Source organism: Sapajus apella, unplaced genomic scaffold, assembly GCF_009761245.1.
Source record: "Sapajus apella isolate SASKATOON/1434 unplaced genomic scaffold, GSC_monkey_1.0 scaffold63, whole genome shotgun sequence".
Taxonomy (NCBI): Eukaryota; Metazoa; Chordata; class Mammalia; order Primates; family Cebidae; genus Sapajus; species Sapajus apella.
The window spans coordinates 4,199,639-4,221,432 of NW_022437003.1; the positions used below are offsets into that span (position 1 = coordinate 4,199,639).

The 21,794-nt window shown below is 38.2% G+C and overlaps 2 protein-coding genes across 8 annotated transcripts in view; one reads left to right on the forward strand and one right to left on the reverse strand.

Annotated features, from left to right (window-relative positions):
- Positions 1-21,794, reverse strand: part of CDKAL1 (CDK5 regulatory subunit associated protein 1 like 1) — a 718,338-nt gene that overhangs the window by 455,123 nt on the left and 241,421 nt on the right. For all 7 annotated transcript variants that reach the window (XM_032247723.1, XM_032247719.1, XM_032247718.1 and 4 more), the window contains one exon: positions 8,521-8,641. In XM_032247723.1, the coding sequence (XP_032103614.1) occupies positions 8,521-8,641 (121 nt within the window). The remainder of the gene's footprint in view (positions 1-8,520; positions 8,642-21,794) is intronic.
- Positions 17,279-17,679, forward strand: LOC116529812 (small nuclear ribonucleoprotein G). The gene has a single exon (XM_032247731.1). The coding sequence runs from the start codon at positions 17,311-17,313 to the stop codon at positions 17,539-17,541; it is 231 nt and encodes a 76-aa protein (XP_032103622.1). The 5' UTR covers positions 17,279-17,310; the 3' UTR covers positions 17,542-17,679.

Sequence of the window (21,794 nt, forward strand, 5' to 3'; positions counted from 1 at the left end):
AATGAGGAAACTGAAACCTACAGAGAGTTGAATAACTTATGCCAATGACAGCAGCAGGAGGCAGACAAATGCCTAGGCAGATAGGGTCAGGTCCCCAGTGAAACCCCACCTTCAAACCAAACACAGTTTAAGGCCTGAAAGCAAAGCTACGAGTCAAATCCACAGGCCGGATTGAGAACCTGTCTTCCCGTTGGGCACGCTCTCCTCTGCTGATTCCCACCCTCTACCTATTTTACATTAACCTACTCTGTCCTTATTGGTTTTCTATACTGTCATGCCCACCTTTGAGTGATGTCTTCACTTTAACCTTTTTGCCATACTCACAAACCAATCAGCAGGCACTGCCCATTCTGAGTCCATGAAAAGTCCCAGACCCAGACATACAAAGAGAGAGAAACAACCCAACTGCAGGTGCAAGTGACCAATGCAGGAGGATTGCTTGAAGCCAGAGTTCAAGACCAACTCAGGCAACAAAGTGAGCTCCTGTCTCTACAAAAAATTAAACAAACAAAAAAACAAATCAACGCCCAGTTGCAGGGCTCTTTGGTCTTCTAAAAAGCAAACATGTAAAATAAATAAGCTGATTTTTAAAAATAATAAATTAACTTTCTAAACTATAAAGTCATCTCTAAATTGTTCTATCAATGCATATCCACTCCATGAACTAACCTGGTGAGAGTGTTGACCATTCCACTCAATTAACTTTAAACCAGGAATTCTTTAATGGTGTGCCTAAATTTGAGTACCTTTAAATTTTTACTTTTTACCCAAATTCATTCTCCCTTCTTCAAACTAAATAGTTTTGTTAGAAATCTGATAAGCAAGATGTACTTTTGAGAAAGAATCCTACAACATGCTAGAATTTGAAATGATTTTTTAGAATCAGTCATTTCTCTATGCTAGTAACTAAGAAAGTTACATATATTCATTTCAAAGTTTATATAAAATAATGATTAAAAAGTTTACAAAATGTAACACTAAATTCTAATATGTCCAAGCTTTTTGACTGAGCTGCTCTCTTTAAAAGCATTCACTAAGCCAGCATTTGAAAGTTCTGCAACTTAAGGATAATTACTTTGCAGGTATGAGCCAATAGTGCCATCCACTGTTCCTATGAATGATCTTTCTCAAAGACAGTATTATAATACACTAGAAATTAACATTACTTTAAATTTCATTTGTACAATATTTAAATAAGATATTTTGGAATTCCATTGAAGACATAAAAAAGGCTACAAATTTCTGGACAACTGGTCTGTGGATAAAAAGAGTAAAAATGCAGTTCAGAATTGCCAAAAATGCTTCAATTTCACACATTTAATTGTTTCATATAACTTTCACTTCATTCACAGTCCAAACAATCATATTCTTTTTCCTACAAAACAATCATCTATAGTAAGAGAAGCAATTAGAACTATATGCCAGTTTAGCCAGATTTTTTTTTTCTGCATTTAAGAAACACTGCTGTCAACTGAAATACTTAACAAACATTCATGGAGTGAACACCGTGAGAACGACACGGTGTTGAAAGCTACAGGAGAGATGAAGATGGATTCTTTTTTGTTTGTCAAACCTTCACTTAAACGGAACAGGTGAAACAGGAAATTGAAGGACCAACGTTGAATAGCATAAAGTTGTAACCTTGCATTCTAGTCCCAGCAAATTTCTTGCCTAAACAGTAGAAAGGATAAAAGAAACCAAGGGTAGAAGGGGTCTCCGAGAATGTCGGTAGAGTAGACGGTATAGTAGCATTGAGATTCGAAAGAACATATGTATTAATGTGACAAGCTACACATTCAGTAGGTAGCATTACACCCATGCCAGAAAAGACGTCATCTCTAAGAGCTTATCTCATTTACTCAAGTCATGCAGCCAGAAAACACAGTGGCTGTGACTCCACACTCCAAGTGCACAGCTCTTTCCAACGTATCATAGATTCCACCACCTTCTCCAGAATAGGCTGGTGTCACATTCTAGGCTCATCTCTAGGTAGCAGAGATTAAGGTTCCTGCTGCCCATAAAGCTTACATAAGAACATGAATAATAACCACAGCTCTGTATTCATCTTAGGGGTGTGCCAATATAACAGTTATAACACCCAGATTTTAAGTTTCACGAAAGCCATGTTAGGACAACTGTAAATTCACTTTTGAAAGAATATTATATAGCAAGCATCATATCAATTGTGTGACTTGATGTAAGCTACAACTGTTAAGGGCAGTCACACTCTTAGCCAGTATTTAATCAGAAAGGCCACCTTCCAGAAAAGATTGCTGTGTATGTTTAAGCTATCTTTTATCTTTAGTCAACACTAGAGGCTTTGCCAATTAGCATAGTAAATAATAAGTTTCCATTTTTGAAAGTACTGGTCAACTACTAATCACAAGTAGTTAACAGCATAAAACAGGGTAGAAATAGGGTCTCAGTTAAAGAAGGGACACTCAAGATAAGCAGATTGGCTAAAATATTTTCCAAAACAGAGTAAAGAATCTTGCAACACACTAGGGGCTAAACCGGTGTTTCTCACACTATCTATAGTGACAGAGCAGGATTTTTACCTCCAACCTCTTGTAAACCAGTGTATGTGTAAAACACAGTGAAAATGAATTATAACTCACTGCGGTGATGTTAAACTGCCTTAAAGTCTCTAAAATGCTTGCCCTCGATGGGTGTACTCATCACAGACCAGCAATCAGAAGTTAACTGGTTCATAGAACACACTTTGGTTAGCACTGGCCTAGACCAATAAAGACGCGATTCTGGCTTGGTCCCTGACCCCCTCTCGCTGCAGAAAAGGCGTCATCTCTAAGAGCTCATCTCATTTACTCAAGTCATGCAGCCAGAAAACACAGGGCTGTGACTCCACACTTCAAGTGCACAGCTCTTTCCAACGTATCATAGATTCCACCACCTTCTCCAGAATAGGCTGGTGTCACATTCTGGGCTCATGACAGAGATTAAGGTTCCTGCCGTCCGTAACAGACACTAGGTAAGGAATTCTGGTTGCTGGAGAATGTATTATCTATAGTGAGACACTGTATTACTTCATCTGGCTCAAGTGAACCTTTACACAAGGTTTGATTTCACCACCCAAAAAGAGAGAATGAGGACTCCACCAACCTTACAAAAACAGGGGGACTGTGCCAGATTGCTTAATAAATTCTTATCGGAGACTGTGGAATAGGACTTGCTTTCACTGTAACCTGACAGCTGAGTTGTCAGGTTATAATGAAATAATGAGTTTGAAATATTCAATTAAATATTTGTAGATAGTCTATGTATCCAGGACTGGAGTAGAGGCTGATAAATTCTGTACATTACAGAAATAAAGTGTAAAAATCCGAGTTAGTTTTCCCAAATCCAAAAGGTTACAAGTGGGGGGAAAAAAAGAAACAATTACTTTTTAAAATGATAATAAATTCAAGAATATAATCAAAAAAGAAAATCAGATTCCCCTTAAAGGTTCTCAGTTACCATCGTATGTCTGACTGACGGCAAATAACAAGAAAGACAAGATAAATTTTAAAAAGAAAGTATCAGTAAAATATCACAGGGTCAGACAGTATTTTCTAAGATGTATTTAGCCTGAGGGAGGATTTCAAACCTTCAAGCTAAGGATAATCTGATAGTAGTATCTTTAAAATGATACAATTTATAGAAGCACTACTACGCAGCATCTAACTCTTGGCCTTGGAAGATAAAATTGGCCAAGGGACTGTCAAAAAGGATGACTTTCACAGGGACAGAGAAGGCAAAATAAAGCACAGATTTCTTTTATGCCCCAATTTCCAATTTTTTACTTTTGTTGCCTACACTGGCCCCTACCCTCTGTCTCCACACTCTATTCCCACTGCTAGAAAGAATAAGGGAGTCACACAAACCAGGGACCTGACAAAAACCAAGCTTTTTAACCTTAGCTTGCTTCCTTCATTCATGCACATGCTGACTCCCTAGGATACTGACGATAACATCTGGTTGACTTTTTTAAAAATTCTACATAAATATCCACACATACCCTATCCTGTTGTGCTCATCCAAAATTTAGATGATCTAAAATTTTCAACTTCTTCCTTGTCTAAAGCAACTGATGTACTTTTTTTATTTTTCTTTACTTTACATCAATCGATTGATTAATTGATTGACTGAGATGGAGTCTCACACTGTTGCCCAGGCTGGAGTGCAGTGGTGCAATCTCTGCCCCCTGGGTTCAAGCAATTCTCCTACCTCAGCCTCCCTAATAGCTGGGATTACAGGTGTGCACTACCATGCCCAGGTAATTTTTGTATTTTTTAGAAGAGGCGGGGTTTCACCATGTTAGCCAGGCTGGTCTTGAACTCCTGACCTCAGGTGATCCACCTGCCTCAGCCTCCCATAGTGCTGGGATTACAGGAATGAGTCACTGCATCCGGTCATACTTTCATATGTTAAGTTAGAAATATAACAAGGCATAACAACTTTGCAGAGTTTAATGGTTCTAATAGTAACTTCAGTAATTAACTAATACGTATCATAAAAGTTGCTACAAATGGGACCCTTTTCCTAAATGAAAAAAGGAAAGCTGATGGAAAGTTAGATCTACATATTTAATCTGGAAGCAATAAAACTTTGAAAAGTGTTATGATTTTAGTGAGAAGGCTCAATTTTCTACTGAAAAATAATTATCAATATAATCATTTCTAAACATTTAAAAGTAAGTGAAAAAAAAGCAATGAGCTGCACTAGCATTAAAAAAAATGAAATGCAAGCTAACACGTTATAGAATGACAGTACAGACAAACACTCATGGGAATGCTTTCAAGTGAGAGCCAGTGGTGAGACTGCAGCCAATGCAGGAAGGTGATTAGCAGTCTCAGAAGGTTAGAAACTCATTTCTCAATCTGAGACATTATGGATTGAATTTTCTTAATATCAAAGCATTATCTGCTAATTTACTGAGGATCAACTCTCTGCTCTAATGTGAGGAATACAACAGGCCGGGAGCGGTGGCTCATACTTGTAAGCACTTCGGTAGGCTGAGGTGGGCAGACTGCCTGAGCTCAGGAGTTCAAGACAAGCCTGGACAACACAGTGAAACCCCACCTTTACTAAAATACAAAAAAAAAAAAAAAAAATTGGCCGGGAGTGGTGGCATGGGCCTGTAGTCCCAGCTACTCAGAAGCTGAGGCAGGGGAACTGCTTGAGCCCGGGAGGCGAGCAGTGAGCTGAAACCACACCACTGCACTCCAGCCACGGAGACAGAGTGGACTTTGACTCGAGAAAAAAAAAAAAGAAAAAAAAAAAAAAATAAGAGAGATAGAGTGTTGGCAAATCCAGTGAGTTTTCAATCTTTTAAACTATAGTCCCATTTGAAGAAAACATTAAATACATGAGAGGGAAAATTCAAATAATATACATAAAAAATTTTACCTAAAGCAAATTTTTAAAATTTAAAATTGTAAACATTAAAAAACTTTTAAATATTTTTAAAATAATTTTTTATTAATGAGTAGCAACAAAAACTAATAACCTTAAAACAAAACAAATATTTATTGAGTGCGGTCAGTCGTCTGTATCCATGTGTGTGTGCAATAACTAAAGATTGAACCAATCATTAATTTAAAGTATTTGGAAGAAAAAAACACTTAAAAATAATGCAACAATTAAAAGAAATCAAATTTTTAAAATACAGTATAACAACGATGTAGCATTTACAGTGTATTAGGTATTATTGGTAATCTAAAGATGATTTACAGTATATGGAAAAAAGTCACCAGGTTATATGCAAATACTGTATCATTTTATATGAGATACTGGAGTATGCATAGATTTTGTATCTGAGGAGTTCCCAGAACTAATCCCCTGCAGATACCGCGGGACAGCTGTCCTTACTTTGTGCTAAACACTGAACTCAAAGATACTCGAAGATAATAATGTAATGATAACTGAAACACATTCAGCACCCAAGGAGCTTACAATGTAGTGGAAGATATAAATGACACAGTCTGTGAAGTGCCATAATCAGGATACGTAGGGAATGTTGTGGACACACTTTAGAGGGAGGGATAGATCTAGCCTGGTTGTGGAGGGAGAAACAAGCAGACATCCCAAGAAAGAAGCACACAGGAGAGTGCAGAAGGTTCACCCATGAGGTGAATGGGGAAGGACAGACATGCCAGGAAAACCCTTCAGCCTGTAGGGAGGCCTGCAGTCAAGACAAATCAGAACCTGGAGTTTGAGAATTTCAAGCCGCTCAGGAAGACTGAATACAGGAGTGTCAGTGGGAAGGGACAAAATGAAGAAGAACATAGGGACTAGACATATGAAGTTAAAAACAGACACTCGGTAGAGCAAATACATACCCGGAAAGGTATCGTGCAGAGACCTAATGGATCCTAACCTAACAGAGTTTCACAGACCTGAAATACTACCATTTTAAAGGAATGTGACTAGCCAAAGGCCTTGCATAAACACACACACAAAATGGGCATTTTTCAGCCAGGCGCAGTGGCTCACACCTGTAATCCCAGCACTTTGGGGAGCCCAGGCTGATGGACTGCCTCAGCTGAGCTCAGGTGTTCGAGACTACCCTGGGCAACACAGTGAAACCTGTCCCCACTGAAGTATAACAAATTAGCCAGGTGTGGCAGCCTGCACCTATAATCCCAGCCACTTGGGAGGCTGAGACAGGAGAGAGAACTGCTTGAACCCGGGAGGCAGAGGTTGCAGTGAGCAGAGATCACGCCATTGCACTCCAACCTGGGTGACAGCAATTATCTGTCTCAAAGAACAAAAAAAAAATCAGCATTTTTCAGGAGAAAGTATGATTAGTCAGCAAACTCCAAATATTATTGTTCAATCTGCAAGGCAATCTGTACCATGACGATAATTCAGCATAGTCACACTAAACTGTCAAATTACGTAACTCAATCATTCATTCATTCATTCAATAAATACGTATGCATTAAATCTCTACTGTGCATAATTTTCCACTCACTGGAGACAGAGTAGTAAATAACACAATCAAAAAGGCCCTGCCCCATGGAGCGTATATGCCAGTGAGGAGAGACAATTAAAATACAAATAAATGACCATTTATATATTTCAATGCCGATTAAAGTTACAGAGGAAAATGAGGCAACTAAAAAAAGAGAGGGAATGGTAGAATGTTTGCAATTTTAAATAGGATAATCAGGAGCTGTGGGAAAGTATTACAATGTTTGAATGAAGGGGAAAGAAGAAATGAGGCAGGGGAAAGCAAACAGCCTTGTGTTTACAATGTGGCTCAGGCTAGAGAGACGGAATGAATATGTGAGGTGCTCCCGTCAAGTGACAACTATACTTCTCACGGTTAAAGTCTGCTTTACTCGCTAGTTATTGAGCTTGATAAGCCTGGGTTTTTTAATCTTCAATGCTGAATGCCAGACATGGGTCCGTAACAAATTCACCAAGTCACTGAATGCCACTCGATGGGGCTTTTTGGGAAAAACCAAATGACTTCAGTCAACCTTCTCTACTCTTTGACATCTTTGACAGCGGTGCAGAGGATAAACCAGAAACTGGTGAGACTACAGGAAAGAGGGCTACGGACAACACAACTGCCACCGTTCAGGAGGAAGTGAAGGCACTGGCTTCAGAGAAACTGCAGATGGTGACAAGGAAGCTGCTCACCAGTACCGTTCAGGAGGAAGGGAAGGCACTGGCTTCAGAGAAACTGCAGATGGTGACAAGGAAGCTGCTCACCAGTTCTCAATGAGAAGCAGCATGAAGAAAGAACAGAACAGAAGGAAAACAACTGCAAATAAGAGGGAAGGGGGATGAAGTCGGAAGGGGCAGAGCAGCTTCAGTCTGTGGGAATGAGACGTGGTTCTATAGGTAATTAGTGCTCCCTGTGATTGAGGAAACAAGCCCTTCATGTCATTAAATTTTTAGAAAATGTTTCTTTAATCTGATGGACTCATAATTTAAACAATGCAAAAATTTAACACATGCATACGAAACAAAGTATAAATGAGTATACCAAGAGTTCTAATCAAGGACTTTAAATCAAGGTGTGGAAATAAAAGAGTACTTAATATTCAGTCGTGATGCTCCTTTTCTGTTTAAAGCTCAGAAGAATAACATTTTAAAATATGCATCTCAAACAGTTAATAATCAAAGCATGGTTAGTACCCTGGGCAACATTTGCTATACCTTTACTGAAAAAAACAGTTGAATAAGACAAATAATCTTAACCATTCCACAAAATAAAGTGCTATTTTTTTTTCAAAGATTTTAAATAAGGGTATAGCTGGGAAATGAAATCCATGTTTATTACCAAAAATGAGGACAATATTAAAGTTATAAAACCCTGCTGTAAATATAAGTGTAGCTGACATACAGGAAACATTTCAGGAGAAACTATTCAAACACATCTTGTGATTTTTCTTCCCCAAGAAAATGTTCAGCTACTTTTCTATGTCACATGTCCCAAAAAAAAAAAAAAAAAAAAAGAATTCATGAAATGTACTGAATATTTTAGGAGCAAATTTGAGAGTCGCTTACCCTGTATTGATGGAAATGATTTCTATCAGTGGATTCTTCCTAATCTTCGGCAAATCCAATCGTGCTCCCCCGAGCCGCTTTCCATTATCCTTCTTCTGACCCAGCAGTCTCACAGAGTGACCTTCAAATCAAGCACATAAATATACATTAGCAAGATTCACACACTTCACTGTAACTTAATGCTGTCAACAAATGTGTTCATTCAGCTTCTTTTTGGGAGTGGGGGAAACAACATAGAGGAGTGAAGTGTGATCATTTCAACTTAAGAAATATTGTCAAAGGCTCGCGCCTGTAATCCCAGCACTTTAAGAGGCCGAGGCGGGCAGATCACGAGGGCAAGAGATGGAGACCATCCTGGCCAACATGGTGAAACTCCGTCTCTATAAAAAAAAAAAAAAAAAAAAAAAAAGAAATACTGTCAAAAGGAAAAACAGCAGCTGAACGCAATAGCTCACGCCTGCAATCCCAGCACTTTTGAGAGGCCAAGGCGAGTGGATCACCTGAGCTCAGGAGTTTGAGACCAGCCTGGCTAACATGGTGAAACTCCATCTCTACTAAAATACAAAAATGAGCTGTGTGTGGTGGTGGGTGCCTGTCATCCCAGCTTCTTGGGAGGCTGAGGCATGAGAACAGTTTGAACCTGGGAGGTAGAGGTTGCAGCGAGTCAAGATGGCACCACTGAACTCCAGCCTGGGTGACAGAATGAGACTCTGTCTCAAAAAAAAGGAAAAACAGCTGTCATCAAGGCTTACTTGCTGTGCTTACTTATTTGCACATATTTATTTTTCTCACAGATGAGAAACAGAACACCCTCAAAATATCATTTCTACAGGTATAAACACTCCGTAGGACAGGCCAAATATGCATGTGCAGCAGGAAGGCTTTGCTTGGGCACTGGGCCGACCTGCCACTATGTTGCAGAAAAAATGAGTTAATAACAGAAAAAGCAAAACCAGAGTATCTGCTCAAAGCAAACAAATCAAAGAAGTAAATAATAAAAAAGCTGAGATAAAATTGCACTTTAGGGCTGGAATTTTTTAAACAAACAAAAAATTTTAACTTATTTTTACACAATGTCACAAAAGGAAATGAGGTCACCACTACATGCCATTAAAACATTTGTAATTTTTTAATTTTGGTATCTCACACTTTTAGAAAAAGTGGAAGACTAGTATAAAAATCCCATACCCTTCACATTCAATTATGATTTTACCATGTTTACTTTGTCATTTGTTCTTTCTGTATGGACATATTGTATTTTGGGTTTTGTTTTGTTTTTTTTTAAGTTTTTGTTTTGTTTAAAAGAGAGGACCTTGCTTTGTTGCCTAGGCTGGTTTTAAACTCCTTGGCTCAAGCAATCCTCCTGCCTCTGCCTCCCAAAGTGCTGGAATTATAGGCATGAGCCACTGCGCCTGGCGTACACATACTGTTTTTATAACTTTACTGAGGTATACTCTATAGCCTATAAAATTCACACATTATGAGAGTAAGAGTAAATAATTTTAAATACATTTATAAAGTTTTGGCCAGGTGTGGTGGCTCACACCTGCAATCCCAGCACTTTGGGAAGCAAAGGCAGGCAGATCACTTGAGGCCAGGCATTGGAGAGCAGCCCAGCTAACATGGTGAAACCTCATCTTTACTAAAAATACAAAAATTAGCTGGGTGTGGTGGCATGTGCCTGTGGTCCCAGCTACTAGAGGGAGTGAAGCAAGAGAACCGCTTGAGCCTGGGCAGCAAGGTTGCAGTAAGCCAGGATCATGCCACTGCACTCAAGCCCGGGTGACACAGCAAGACTCCGTCTCAAAAAAAAAAGTTTTATAGTAATCACAATATCTCAATTTTAGAACAGAAGATGTTAATGTTCCAAAATTGAATGGAATAACTGAATGGAACATCACCCCAAAATAAGCATTTTTGGGGGTGATGTAAGTGTTCTAAAATTGAACTTATTAGAGTCTATCTCTAGTCCTATACCAAATACAGGGTATTTTGTTAATCCATTGACCAGCTGATTGACATCTGAATTGTTTCCAGTTAACAGCTCCCATAAAAATCTTTCTGTCTGCATTCACATACAAATTTTTGTATGGACATATGTTCTATTTCCCTTGGTTATATTCCTAGGAGTAGAACTGGTGGATTACGTGGTAAATTTATATTTAAAGTCTGAAGAAACAACTGTTTACCAAAGTAGTCATACCATTTTATATTCCCAGCAGCAATGCATGAGGTTTTGAGTTTCTTCATATCCTTGCCAATACTTAGCACTACAACTTCTTTACATAACCACCATTCTAATGGGTGTGTAGTGGTACATGACCGTGGTTTGAATATGCATTTCCACAGTGAGGAATGATGTTGAGTACCTTTTCATGTGATTATCAGCCAAACGTATTTCTTTTTCAGTAGAATGTTATGATTAGTTTTACATATCAACTTGACTGTGCCACATGGTATCCAGATATTTTGATATTATTCTGAATGTTTCTGAGAGAGTGTTTCTAGATTCGGTAACATTTGAATTGATAGACTGCATAAAGCAGGTTGCCTTCCCAGTATGAATGGGCCTCATCCAATTAAATAAAGGTCTCCATTTAAAAAAACAAAAAGGTTAAGAGTGATCTCCTCCTGACTGGCTGTACGAGCCAGAACATAGGTCCATTTCAGCCTTCAGACTCATGCTGAAATATTGGCTCTTCTTGGGTCTCAAGCATGCCAGCTTGTGGGCTGTAACTTACACCACTGGCTCTCCTGGTTCTCAGGCCTTTGTACTCAGACAGGAACTACATACACATCAACTCTCTGAGGTTTCCAGCTTGCTGAATGCAGATCTTGGGACTTCTCAGCCTCCATAATTGCATGTGTCGGTTCCTTACACTACATCTCTTTCTATGCATACACCCATTGGTCCCAACTAATAAAAATGTCTACTCCAGTATTCTGCCGGTATTTTAATTAGATTACTTATCTTATTGAGTTTTAAGAACCATCTATATATTATGGTTATAAGATCCTTATCAGATGTATCATTTAAATATTTTCTCTCAGTCTGTGGCTTATATTTTCACTTTCATGATGGTGTATCTTGAAAAGTATATATTTTTTCAATTTAATTAAGTTCAATATATCCATTTTATGGCTTATGTTTTTGGTGTCACATCTAAGAACTCTTTAGCTATATTAAGGGCACAGAGATTTCTCCTGTGTTTTCTTTTACATGTTTTATTGTTTCTGTTCTTATATTTATGTCTAGAATTCTCTTTGTTTATTTTTATGTACAGTGAAGGCCTAAGTTCTTTTTTTCATATGGATATTCAATTGCCCTGGTGCCATTTCCTTTCCTTCTTCCTCTTTTGTGCTACTTGCTCACATATATGTATATAACTATGTATACATAGTTGTATATAGTAGTGCCACTTATCCAGGGTTTTGTTTTTCATGGATTCAGTTATCCACAGTTCAGTATAATAAGATATTTTGAGACACACAGAGAGGCCCCATATTCACATAACTTTTATTACAGAGTATTATTATAATTATTCTATTTTCTTACTATTGTTGGCAATCTCTTACTGTGCCTAATTTATGAATGAAGCTTTATCATAGGTATATATATACAGGAAAAAACATGGTACATATAGGGTTTGGTACTCTCCATAGTTTCAGGCATCCACAGGGGACCTTGGAATGTAGCTCCCATGGTTAAAGGGACACTAAAGTAAAGCTAAAAATATGGTGCTATAATTATGTTTTATACCACTGCATGTTTTTTTTTTCCATTTTGTTTTCTATGAGACAGGGTCTTACTCTGTCACCCAGGCTAGAGTGCAGTGGCACAATCACCCTCACTGCAGACTCGACTTCCTGGGCTCAACCGATCCTTCTGCCTCAACCTCCTGAGGAGCTAAGACTACAGGCAAGTGCCACCATGTTGAATTATTTTTTAAATTATTTTTGTACAGACGGGGTCTTGCCATGTTGCCCAAGCTGGTCTCAAACTCCCAGGCTTAGGTGATGCTCCTACCTTGGCCTCCCAAAGTGCTAGAATTAAAAGTATGAGTCACGGCACCTGGCCTATATATATATATATGTATATATTTTTTTTTAAATAATAAAAATTTGAAAAATGTTTACCCATATAAAAACCATTTCTAGCATTTTTCAGGGCTCCTTAGAATCAAAGTCATCATCCAGTGCCTCTTCCTTTCTGCCTGACAAACTTTCAATATTTCTTACAAAGCCCTTTCCAGTTTCTGCTGCATGTGCAGAAGAAACAACTTCTGGTCAACTCAAGGTATGAGGAGAGTTTCACAAGTCTCATATCACTATCTCAGCTCCCAGAATTCCCTGTTAAAACCCTGGCTATTTCATCTGTCCATTGCTTGCACCAAAGAGGTCAGTACCTTCAGTCCAGTGGAGCTGCCGACCTCCCCTATTGCTTGCCATCAAAATCTCCGCTGTGCCTGACAGTTCTCCAAAGCCACTGAGCCGTCTTGGGAGAAGCATGGAAGCTGCTAGCTTTCATGGCCTGCTTTGCCCTCGCTGCAACCTTGCCCACCGAGGAGAGGAGGGAAAACGGAGCAGCCCCAGCATAAATACCACAGACTCACACTGTTTTTATCCAAAGTTCAGTTTTTTCATGAATAAACACTTCTCAGTTTGTTGAATGCTTTTAGCTGATTTCCAGAGTACTGACATGATTTTTTTTTTACTGCTTTTTCAGCTTTAGCATTGCTTTTGAGAAGGTTTGTTGACCTCCTCATGTCATAATAACAGAAGCATATCAAAGGCAACTTTTAAAAAGCAATCATTAAAATAATTTCAAATCTATAACTAGTACAGGTGTAAGATTCTTAGTAGTTATGTACATGTTTCACCGCCTGTCATTTCAGACAGCTTTATGGCTTAAATATCTTCAGTACAACTTTTCACAACCAAAAGTAATAAAACCATCAGGCATAGCCTTTTTGCACTACACACTTTAAAAAGAAACATTTAGTACTTTATTCGTTCTGAAAATTTATGCTCTGATATAGAAACATGCTAAAGTCAAGCACGCATTTGGCATGTCGGATTCCACAGATTTTCAAGATAAGTTAAACTCGCCAATCAAAAGCCCAGTTAATGAAGAGGTGAGCAACACTGGCATGCTAACATAACAGTTCTCCAAGAGATGCCGAGAGTTCAATAATGACTATGCAAAGGCATGCTATTTTCATACTTGCATGAGACAAATTTCATTGTATCCTACTGAGATTCCAGTAATGTGCAGCCTGTGCTAATAACATTTGATAAATTATTCATCTTCACTATCTACATGCAAATAAAGGAAAGAATCTCTGCCTGATGATATAATGAGTTATTTTCCAATCCAATGATTCATTAAAGAGCAGCAGACCTAACAATAGTCTGCTTTTTTTTTAATTGAAAACTATAGCACACTGAAGACAAAGTAGGAAATAACATGTCAGTTGTTCTATCTGGCCAAAGATGAAAGCAGGGAATTCCAACCCTAAAGCAATGATTTGTTTAGAAATGGAGTAGCAGAACAAAACGTGCATTTGTAATACGCCCCTTTCACTTGGCAATTCTCTTTCAAACCGAACTGCTGTTTCAAATAATTTCCTTAAATCCATAAACTATATAATAAACATGAATATTATGAATCCTTAACTATTTCATGTGCATTTATCAATACTGCTGCCATCGAAAACAAACTTGTCAGAATAAAGAATAAAGCTGAAAGAGATGTCTTAAAGGAAGCAAGTCTTTGGAAAGAAAAGGAGAGAGAACAAGGACTCAGGACCAGAGAAACATGCTGAAGGAGCTGAGACAGAAAAGGGAAAAGGGAAATGGGGAATTTTTAAAGCAAATTTGTCCTGAAAACGAACACGCTATACTTATGAAAGGACCGTGAGGCCAAGACCAGAATGACACGGTCACACCTTCCTTCTTTATCTGATCCTTTCTCGTGAGCCACTGAGGCCTAGCATTGTGATGGAAAAAGAATGGCTGCTCGATTGATGAGCAGTGGTTTATTTTGGGACTGCTGTGAATCAGTCTTATGGCTTGAGCAAAGAGAAAGAGAAAAGAAAGCAAAACAGTATAGAAGAGAAAAATGGAGTAAGTTTTTATATCATTTCAATCCCGTGTAATAAGAAATTAAAGGAGGAAATATTAATAGGAGCAGCTGGGGAGATGACACTCAGTGTGACAAGATCAACTGATAATGACATGAGACCACCGAGGAGATGGTGATAAACATGTAAACTGACTGAAAGAAATATGAAACTTTAATAAAAAGATGAGAAAGGAAGACTGGCATTTAGAAGACTGGTATTTAGAATGAGACATACTCAAACATTATATTTCTGAGATCTTCTTATCTTTTCCATTTTAAATGTAAATTCACATTTCGTCTCCTCTAAATAATGATCAAATATGTCTCAGTGGGTTTATTAACCCTCTTTAATAAACATCTCTCTGAGGTGTTACTTACAAGCGTCAGATACAATTCAACCCTGTTAAAACCAAATTCAATTTTAAGCCCTGAGGTTTTCAGCAGTTATTTATGAATCAGCTACAAAACCTGATTCCATGCTGGTTTTTACATTTGATCTAATCCATTGAAGAATATTACTAAATCATTTTACCAGCTAAAATTATTATATATTACAAAAATTTGAACCAATAAGATAGCTTTTGATATAATTCGCTGTTGTGTGCACATTTCTGAATTCATAACACTGAAATGCTATGAAAATAGAAACTAAGGCACTGTATATTATTTGTACAATAATTGCTATACTAATTGAATCAAAGTCCAATGCTATCTATTGATCTTCAAGAACAAAAATGTTTTCTAAATTTCACGGTGCTACCTGCATTGAACGGTGTTAGAACCAAGGGAAAACATCCCACCCACATATACTAGAAAGCCTGGCCTGTCAGCGTATCAGGAAGCCAATCATAATGGTCATTCACAAATAGAAAAGAACCAACTCCTCGAACATAAAACCATACATTGAGTGAGTGATAGAAATATAATTAGCTACAAAATATATCTATTAACTAAATTATGCTGCTACACACAAACCAATCTTCTCTGTTTGGTTCTCACATTCTAAAGTGGATTGCACATACTAGCTTTAGAATATCATTCATATTACCTAAAAATCAATAACGTGGCAACTTGGACTCCTATTGTTTATTTTTTCCCTTTATTTTTTTCTAAAGGCTCTATAAACAGCCAGACTTTTCTTCAGTATTTCATTCACCCCATCTAATTTTTTTAAAGGCCATTCGCTGTTTTCTTAACATGTGACCACCCACCTCTACTACCACCAGAGAGGACTCACGCCAAGGCTTGCTGGTTTTATTTTTTATCTCCTGAGGGCTAGTCTCACCTCGCACAAATTTGGTTCTATTAAGTACCCGCTGAAAAGACTTGTCTGAACCCTTGCTCCGGGTCAGGCTGCTGGAACTATTCCTAGTAAAGCAATCCAACACGATGATGAGGGCAGAGGGCAGAAGACTGGCAGAAAATTCAAGAAAAAAACATTTTTTACAAAATGAATAAATGTACTGCACATATCAATTCTCACTTAAATTTGATCATAACAATTTGAATTTTATTTAAGAATATTAGACAAAAGTGTCCAATTTAATCTGTTTTTCTACAAAATGTTCATAGTTACCACTTAAAGTGCCCTTAATAGGAATTTTAACTTTTCAGTTACAAAGAACAACAAAAGTATAGTTAAAGTTTGTCTCTACTCCATTCAATATCATTCTTCATACACAGGTACTTCTTAGGGGGAAAAAAAAGGTAGGTATTCACACTAAAGTGTGACCCTCCCTTGAAATATTCCATCTTAAAAGAAGAAAAGAATATAAGACATGGAAATTGGGTTAAATGGAAGAAGCAGCTTTGTCACAAGTCTAGCCTGGAAAACTTTACACAAAATGGTGCCATTGACTCAAAAACACAGAATCTTTACAACCCAAGCTCTAATTCTTTGCTACAGAGATTAAACCCTTTCCTTTTTCAGTAAGAATAAAGTGTTTGTTAATCAGAGCAATGACACCTAGAACAATATATTAAAATGACAAAAGAATAAGAAGAGACTGCCCAAAAAGAACTCAAAGTATAAATCAGAGTATAAGTAAAGAGGGTCCACTGAGGTACTGATGTTGCCAAGCTGCATTTCCAGAGTTTAACAAAGCACAAAGATTCCAACACCTTACCTGATGGACTGGGGAGGAGGCTAGGGTAAGACCACAATACATAGTTTAAATCCCTAGAAATCTGAGAATTGCTTATTATCAAAACTCCTGTTGTACAAAAAGTACCTACTTTATCATCTGCATAATATAAAATTTACGTTTGGACAACAATTATACAAGAGAACATAGATAGATGAAAACATTTATTGGGATGGAATGTTCTTAGGCAAGTTTTTTCTCCCATGTGCATATTATCAATGGTTTAACTAATAATTATTTTAAGTTTCATTAAACAAAGGATATGTGTGACAAAGTAATCTGCATAAGCAAAATGTCCTCTTACTGTAATGGAAATACCTTCTGGGGGCAAATTACAATAACCATTTAATTTTATGTTTTATTTACTATAACTTTTGCAAGCAGATATGTCTTTTATGACAGTGGAAGTAGATTTACATGGTGTCAATTTATTTTTTCAGAATCCAAATCAAATGTACATCAAAAGAGTTAAAAGTCAAAGCAGCCGTTCCAAGGCCTCTGTGTGCCCGCGGAGTAGCCATCATGAGCAAAGCTCACCCTCCCGAGTTGAAAAAATTTATGGACAAGAAGTTATCATTGAAATTAAACGGTGGCAGACATGTCCAAGGAATATTGCGGGGATTTGATCCCTTTATGAATCTTGTGATAGATGAATGTGTGGAGATGGCGACTAGCGGACAACAGAACAATATTGGAATGGTGGTAATACGAGGAAATAGTATCATCATGTTAGAAGCCTTGGAACGAGTATAAATAACGGCTGTTCAGCGGAGAAACCCATGTCCTCTCTCCATAGGGCCTGTTTTACTATGATGTAAAAATTAGGTCATGTACATTTTCATATTAGACTTTTTGCTAAATAAACTTTTGTAATAGTCAAAAAAAAAAAAAGTCAAAGCAGTCCCATGTCAATAACTCAACATTAGTATTAACCCTTAATAGAACTCCTCAGATCATTAGCTGTCTTCCTACAACAGACTCTCCTGAATTCTAAATTTATTAAATGGCTCCAAGTCTTTGATATTTACAGCAATAAAGCTATGAGTGCTTCTGTTTCTGTATGTAAAGCATCCACAGCAACAAAACAGAACATAATGATTTCTCATGCTCAGACCTATATTCCCAAAGATACTGTATCCAGTGATGAAAGCAAAGCAGACCTTACAAAAGATAGCACTCAAGCTACTGGAAAACGAGAATAGAAAAACGTACAAGACATGAGGAACTCATAAGCCACATTTAACTATTAAAATTGAAGCTCAGAGTCCCACTGAATTAGGCCATTTCATGCATCTCTATAGAAGAATACCTGAGGCTGGGTAATTCATAAAGAAAAGAGGTTTAATTGGCTCACGGTTCTGCAGGCTGTACCAGAAGCATGGTAACAGCTTCTGCTCAGCTTCTAGTGAGGCCTCAGGAAGCCTTCAATCATGGCAGAAGGCAAAGGGGGTGCCCACCCGTCACATGGGGAGAGCAGGAACAAGAGAAGATGGGAAAGGGAGAGATAACACACACTTTTAAACAACCAATTCAAATGGGAATTCCCTATGGGCCAGTACAGCACCAAGCCTCTCATGAGGGAACCCCCCAACACGATCCAAATACCTCCCACCAGACCCCACTTCCAACAGTGGGGATTACAATTCAAAATGAGATTTCGAAGGGACAAACTTCCAAACTATGCTGTACTCGCTTTCAATCACAAATGAAGACAAGTCTCCTTGTGCTAACTCAACTCAAGCCACCATAAAGTGTGACAGAAGAGATGGGACGCAGTAAAGGCTGGAGAGTTGTCCCATCTATGTATCTTAAAAAATGCCTGTCAGACCTTGTTGACCTTCATTTCACTTCCAATCAAGAATTGAATAATCTTGGACTGTGGGCAATATAAAGACAATCTAAATGAGAGGAGGCCCCTGGAGCTCACTCTGCTTTAAATTCACTCTCTTAGTCCTCGGCCCCTTGAGATCAGTGCTATCACTGCCTTTCTATAGAAATGGGAACAGCGAAATAAGCTTAAAAATACAATTAAAACAAACAGGATGTACACTTTCTACTGCAAGTCTCTGTATTAATATACATGCAAAACTGAAACAAAAGTTCCATAATGCCATAGGTGAGCTTAGAAAATGAAGCATCTATGAAATATTACTTTTTAATATTTAAATACAACATAAAAACTTGCAAAATACACCCCCTACCAAAACAAAACAAACACAAAAACAACATTCTCTACCTTAAGCCATTACTTTGACTTCTGCCTTAAAAGGACTCAAAGTCTCGAGGAAGGCAGACTGCTGAAGAAGTAAGTGGAAGGAAGCGTCAGAGACGACCTGACAGATGTTTCTAAGTACAGAAACACCACGAGGGAGTGTGATCAGCTCTTCCAAGGAAAGTCAGGAAATGCTTCAGGGAGAGGCAATACTGAAGTCTGGGAGGCAGAGCAAGCAAAATACAAATCATATACATTATTATACCTATTACACAGTACCTTTTGCTAGAATTCCTGCTTTTGACTGGTTTTCTACTTCTTAAAACCAATCTAGTTAAAAGCCTATCACTTAAACTGGGTTTCACTGAAAAGATTCATTAAGACTTGGCAGGAAGGGGCCCCATGGTGACAGACCACACCTTCAAAAATGAAAATGCTCCTAAAAATAATTGATGAAGTAGAAATTATGTGGGCTTGAGATTCTTAGCTCTAGACAAAAGACTAATCAAACATTGTTTTAAAATTTAATTTTAAAAAATGACAGTGTTGGTCATGGACTGTTAAAGATTGAAAGTTATAACATTAAAATACTTCTGGTTACAGCTGCCAAACTTCTGTGTCCTAAATACATAATCAGGATTGAGAATACAAGATTTAAGACATATCCTTAAAAAAGTTGCAGGGTTTTTTTTTTTACACAACCATTTGACAGTAAAAACTATATATACAAAGTGTGTTTTACATTAAAACCTTCAAAACTTATTCTTACAACACACACAGAAGAAATTTCTCCATAGGCTCTTTTCATTTGCCTTTCTTTGGTTGGCTTTTTTATCCGTTGCTTACAGATAGAGGATACGTTCACTCACTCATTTCCCAATGTGAGGTATGTTCTACCTTTACAGCACAGTATGACTAAAATAGTCTACTCAGAATTTTCTTTAAAAAAATTAAGGATATCTTCATTAACTCCTTACAAAAGAATGTTTTATGTTGGAGCAAAATAAAATGGCAAGGCCGGGCGCGGTGGCTCAAGCCTGTAATTTCAGCACTTTGGGAGGCCGAGGCGGGTGGATCACAAGGTCAAGAGATCGAGACCATCCTGGTCAACATGGTGAAACCCCGTCTCTACTAAAAATACAAAAAATCAGCTGGGCATGGTGGCGCATGCCTGTAGTCCCAGCTACTCAGGAGGCTGAGGCAGGAGAATTGCCTGAACCCAGGAGGCGGAGGTTGCGATGAGCCGAGATCACGCCATTGCACTCCAGCCTGGGTAACATGAGTGAAACTCCGTCTCAAAAAAAAAAATAAATAAATAAAATAAAATAAAATAAAATGGCAAATGAAACAGAAAAAAAAGTGAACAAAGATAAAAGAAGAAAAAGACACATGAAGGAACAAACTATTTAAGAGAAGATCTAAAAAGAACTAGAAAAAAAAGCGAGCAGTGATCTTAAACAACAGGTATCAGAAAAGCAAATAACAAATGGGCCTCACTTTCCTATTTCCGTCTGTTCAATATGAACAGCTTCACAGAACAGAAAAGCGGGTATGTGGAACAAGGGGACTGGGTTTCAGATTAGAGCAGACTGCTGCCTGGCTGCATAATCAGTAATGCCAAGCTTCCCGTGGAGCAGAAATGAATTAATGTATATGAAAAGGGCAAGCTACAAAAGAGCTAGACAGAAGTTAATTACAGTTACTACCGTAATTAAACAACTATACTCCTATCAAAACATACAGCGCTAATGACAGTTCTCCAAAGCAAGATGGCAAGGGCGTTTTCAAAACTTTCAAACACTAGGAGTTAAAGTCCGATCCCATTTCTTTTAAAAGCTCTAGAGGGCTAGGAAATAGGTCACAAATAATTGCACTGATAATGATGTTCAAGGCCAGGCGTGGTGGCTCACACCTGTAATCCCAGTACTTTGGGACAAGACAGGGAGTTTGAGACCAGCCTGGCCAACATGGTGAAACCCGTTCTCTACTAAAAATATAAAAATTGGTTGGGCGTAATGGTGATGTCTGTAATCCTAGCTACTTGGGAGGCTGAGGCATGAGAATTGCTTGAGCCTGGGAGGTGGAGGCTGCAGTGAGCTAAGATTGCACCAAGGTACTCCAGCCTGGGTGACAGAGCAAGACTCTGTCTCAAAAAGATAAAAAAAAAAAAAATGATCAAGTTTGTGAATGACTTGTTAAATATATAAATTAGATTAAAGGTCATCCCTATGAAACCACTCATTTGCATGGTGATGTACTTTCCTGGCTGTGAGCTGGTGGGAGAAGGCATAGGTAATGAACCTGGAACCATACATGGTCCTGGGTGAATGTAAGCATGTTTGCTCAGGGACCGTGGTACACAGCCAAGGCTGCTTTTCCATCTCAGGACACTGAGTGATATGATCCTTACCTGTCTAGAACAGTGGCTTACCACGGCAATAAATCTAGGTGAGTGGCTGCAGGGCCAACTCCCCATCTCCCAGTTTCCCCATAGTCTGCATTAACCAGTCTACCATCTCCCCGCTCAGGTCAGGGGTCCTCTCAGCCCACCATCCCTTTCCCAGAAAACTTTTTTGAGAACTGCTGCTTTACGTAACGTTACCTACATTAAATCCTCTCAAATCACTTCTTCCGTCAGGAATCTAAGTTACCAAGACTAAAACTACATCTCTCAAAGTCCTGAAAATAAACACCCTCCTGGGTAGAAATGAACGCTGCTTCAAAGAGGCACAATGTTTCTGAGTAACACTGGGAGGCATACTCCCTGTCACTGCCCAGAGCTGCATTACAACTG

Excerpts from the sequence above, each read along its gene's own strand:
- LOC116529812 (XM_032247731.1), top strand. The coding sequence starts at position 17,311 with ATGAGCAAAGCTCACCCTCCCGAGTTGAAAAAATTTATGGACAAGAAG.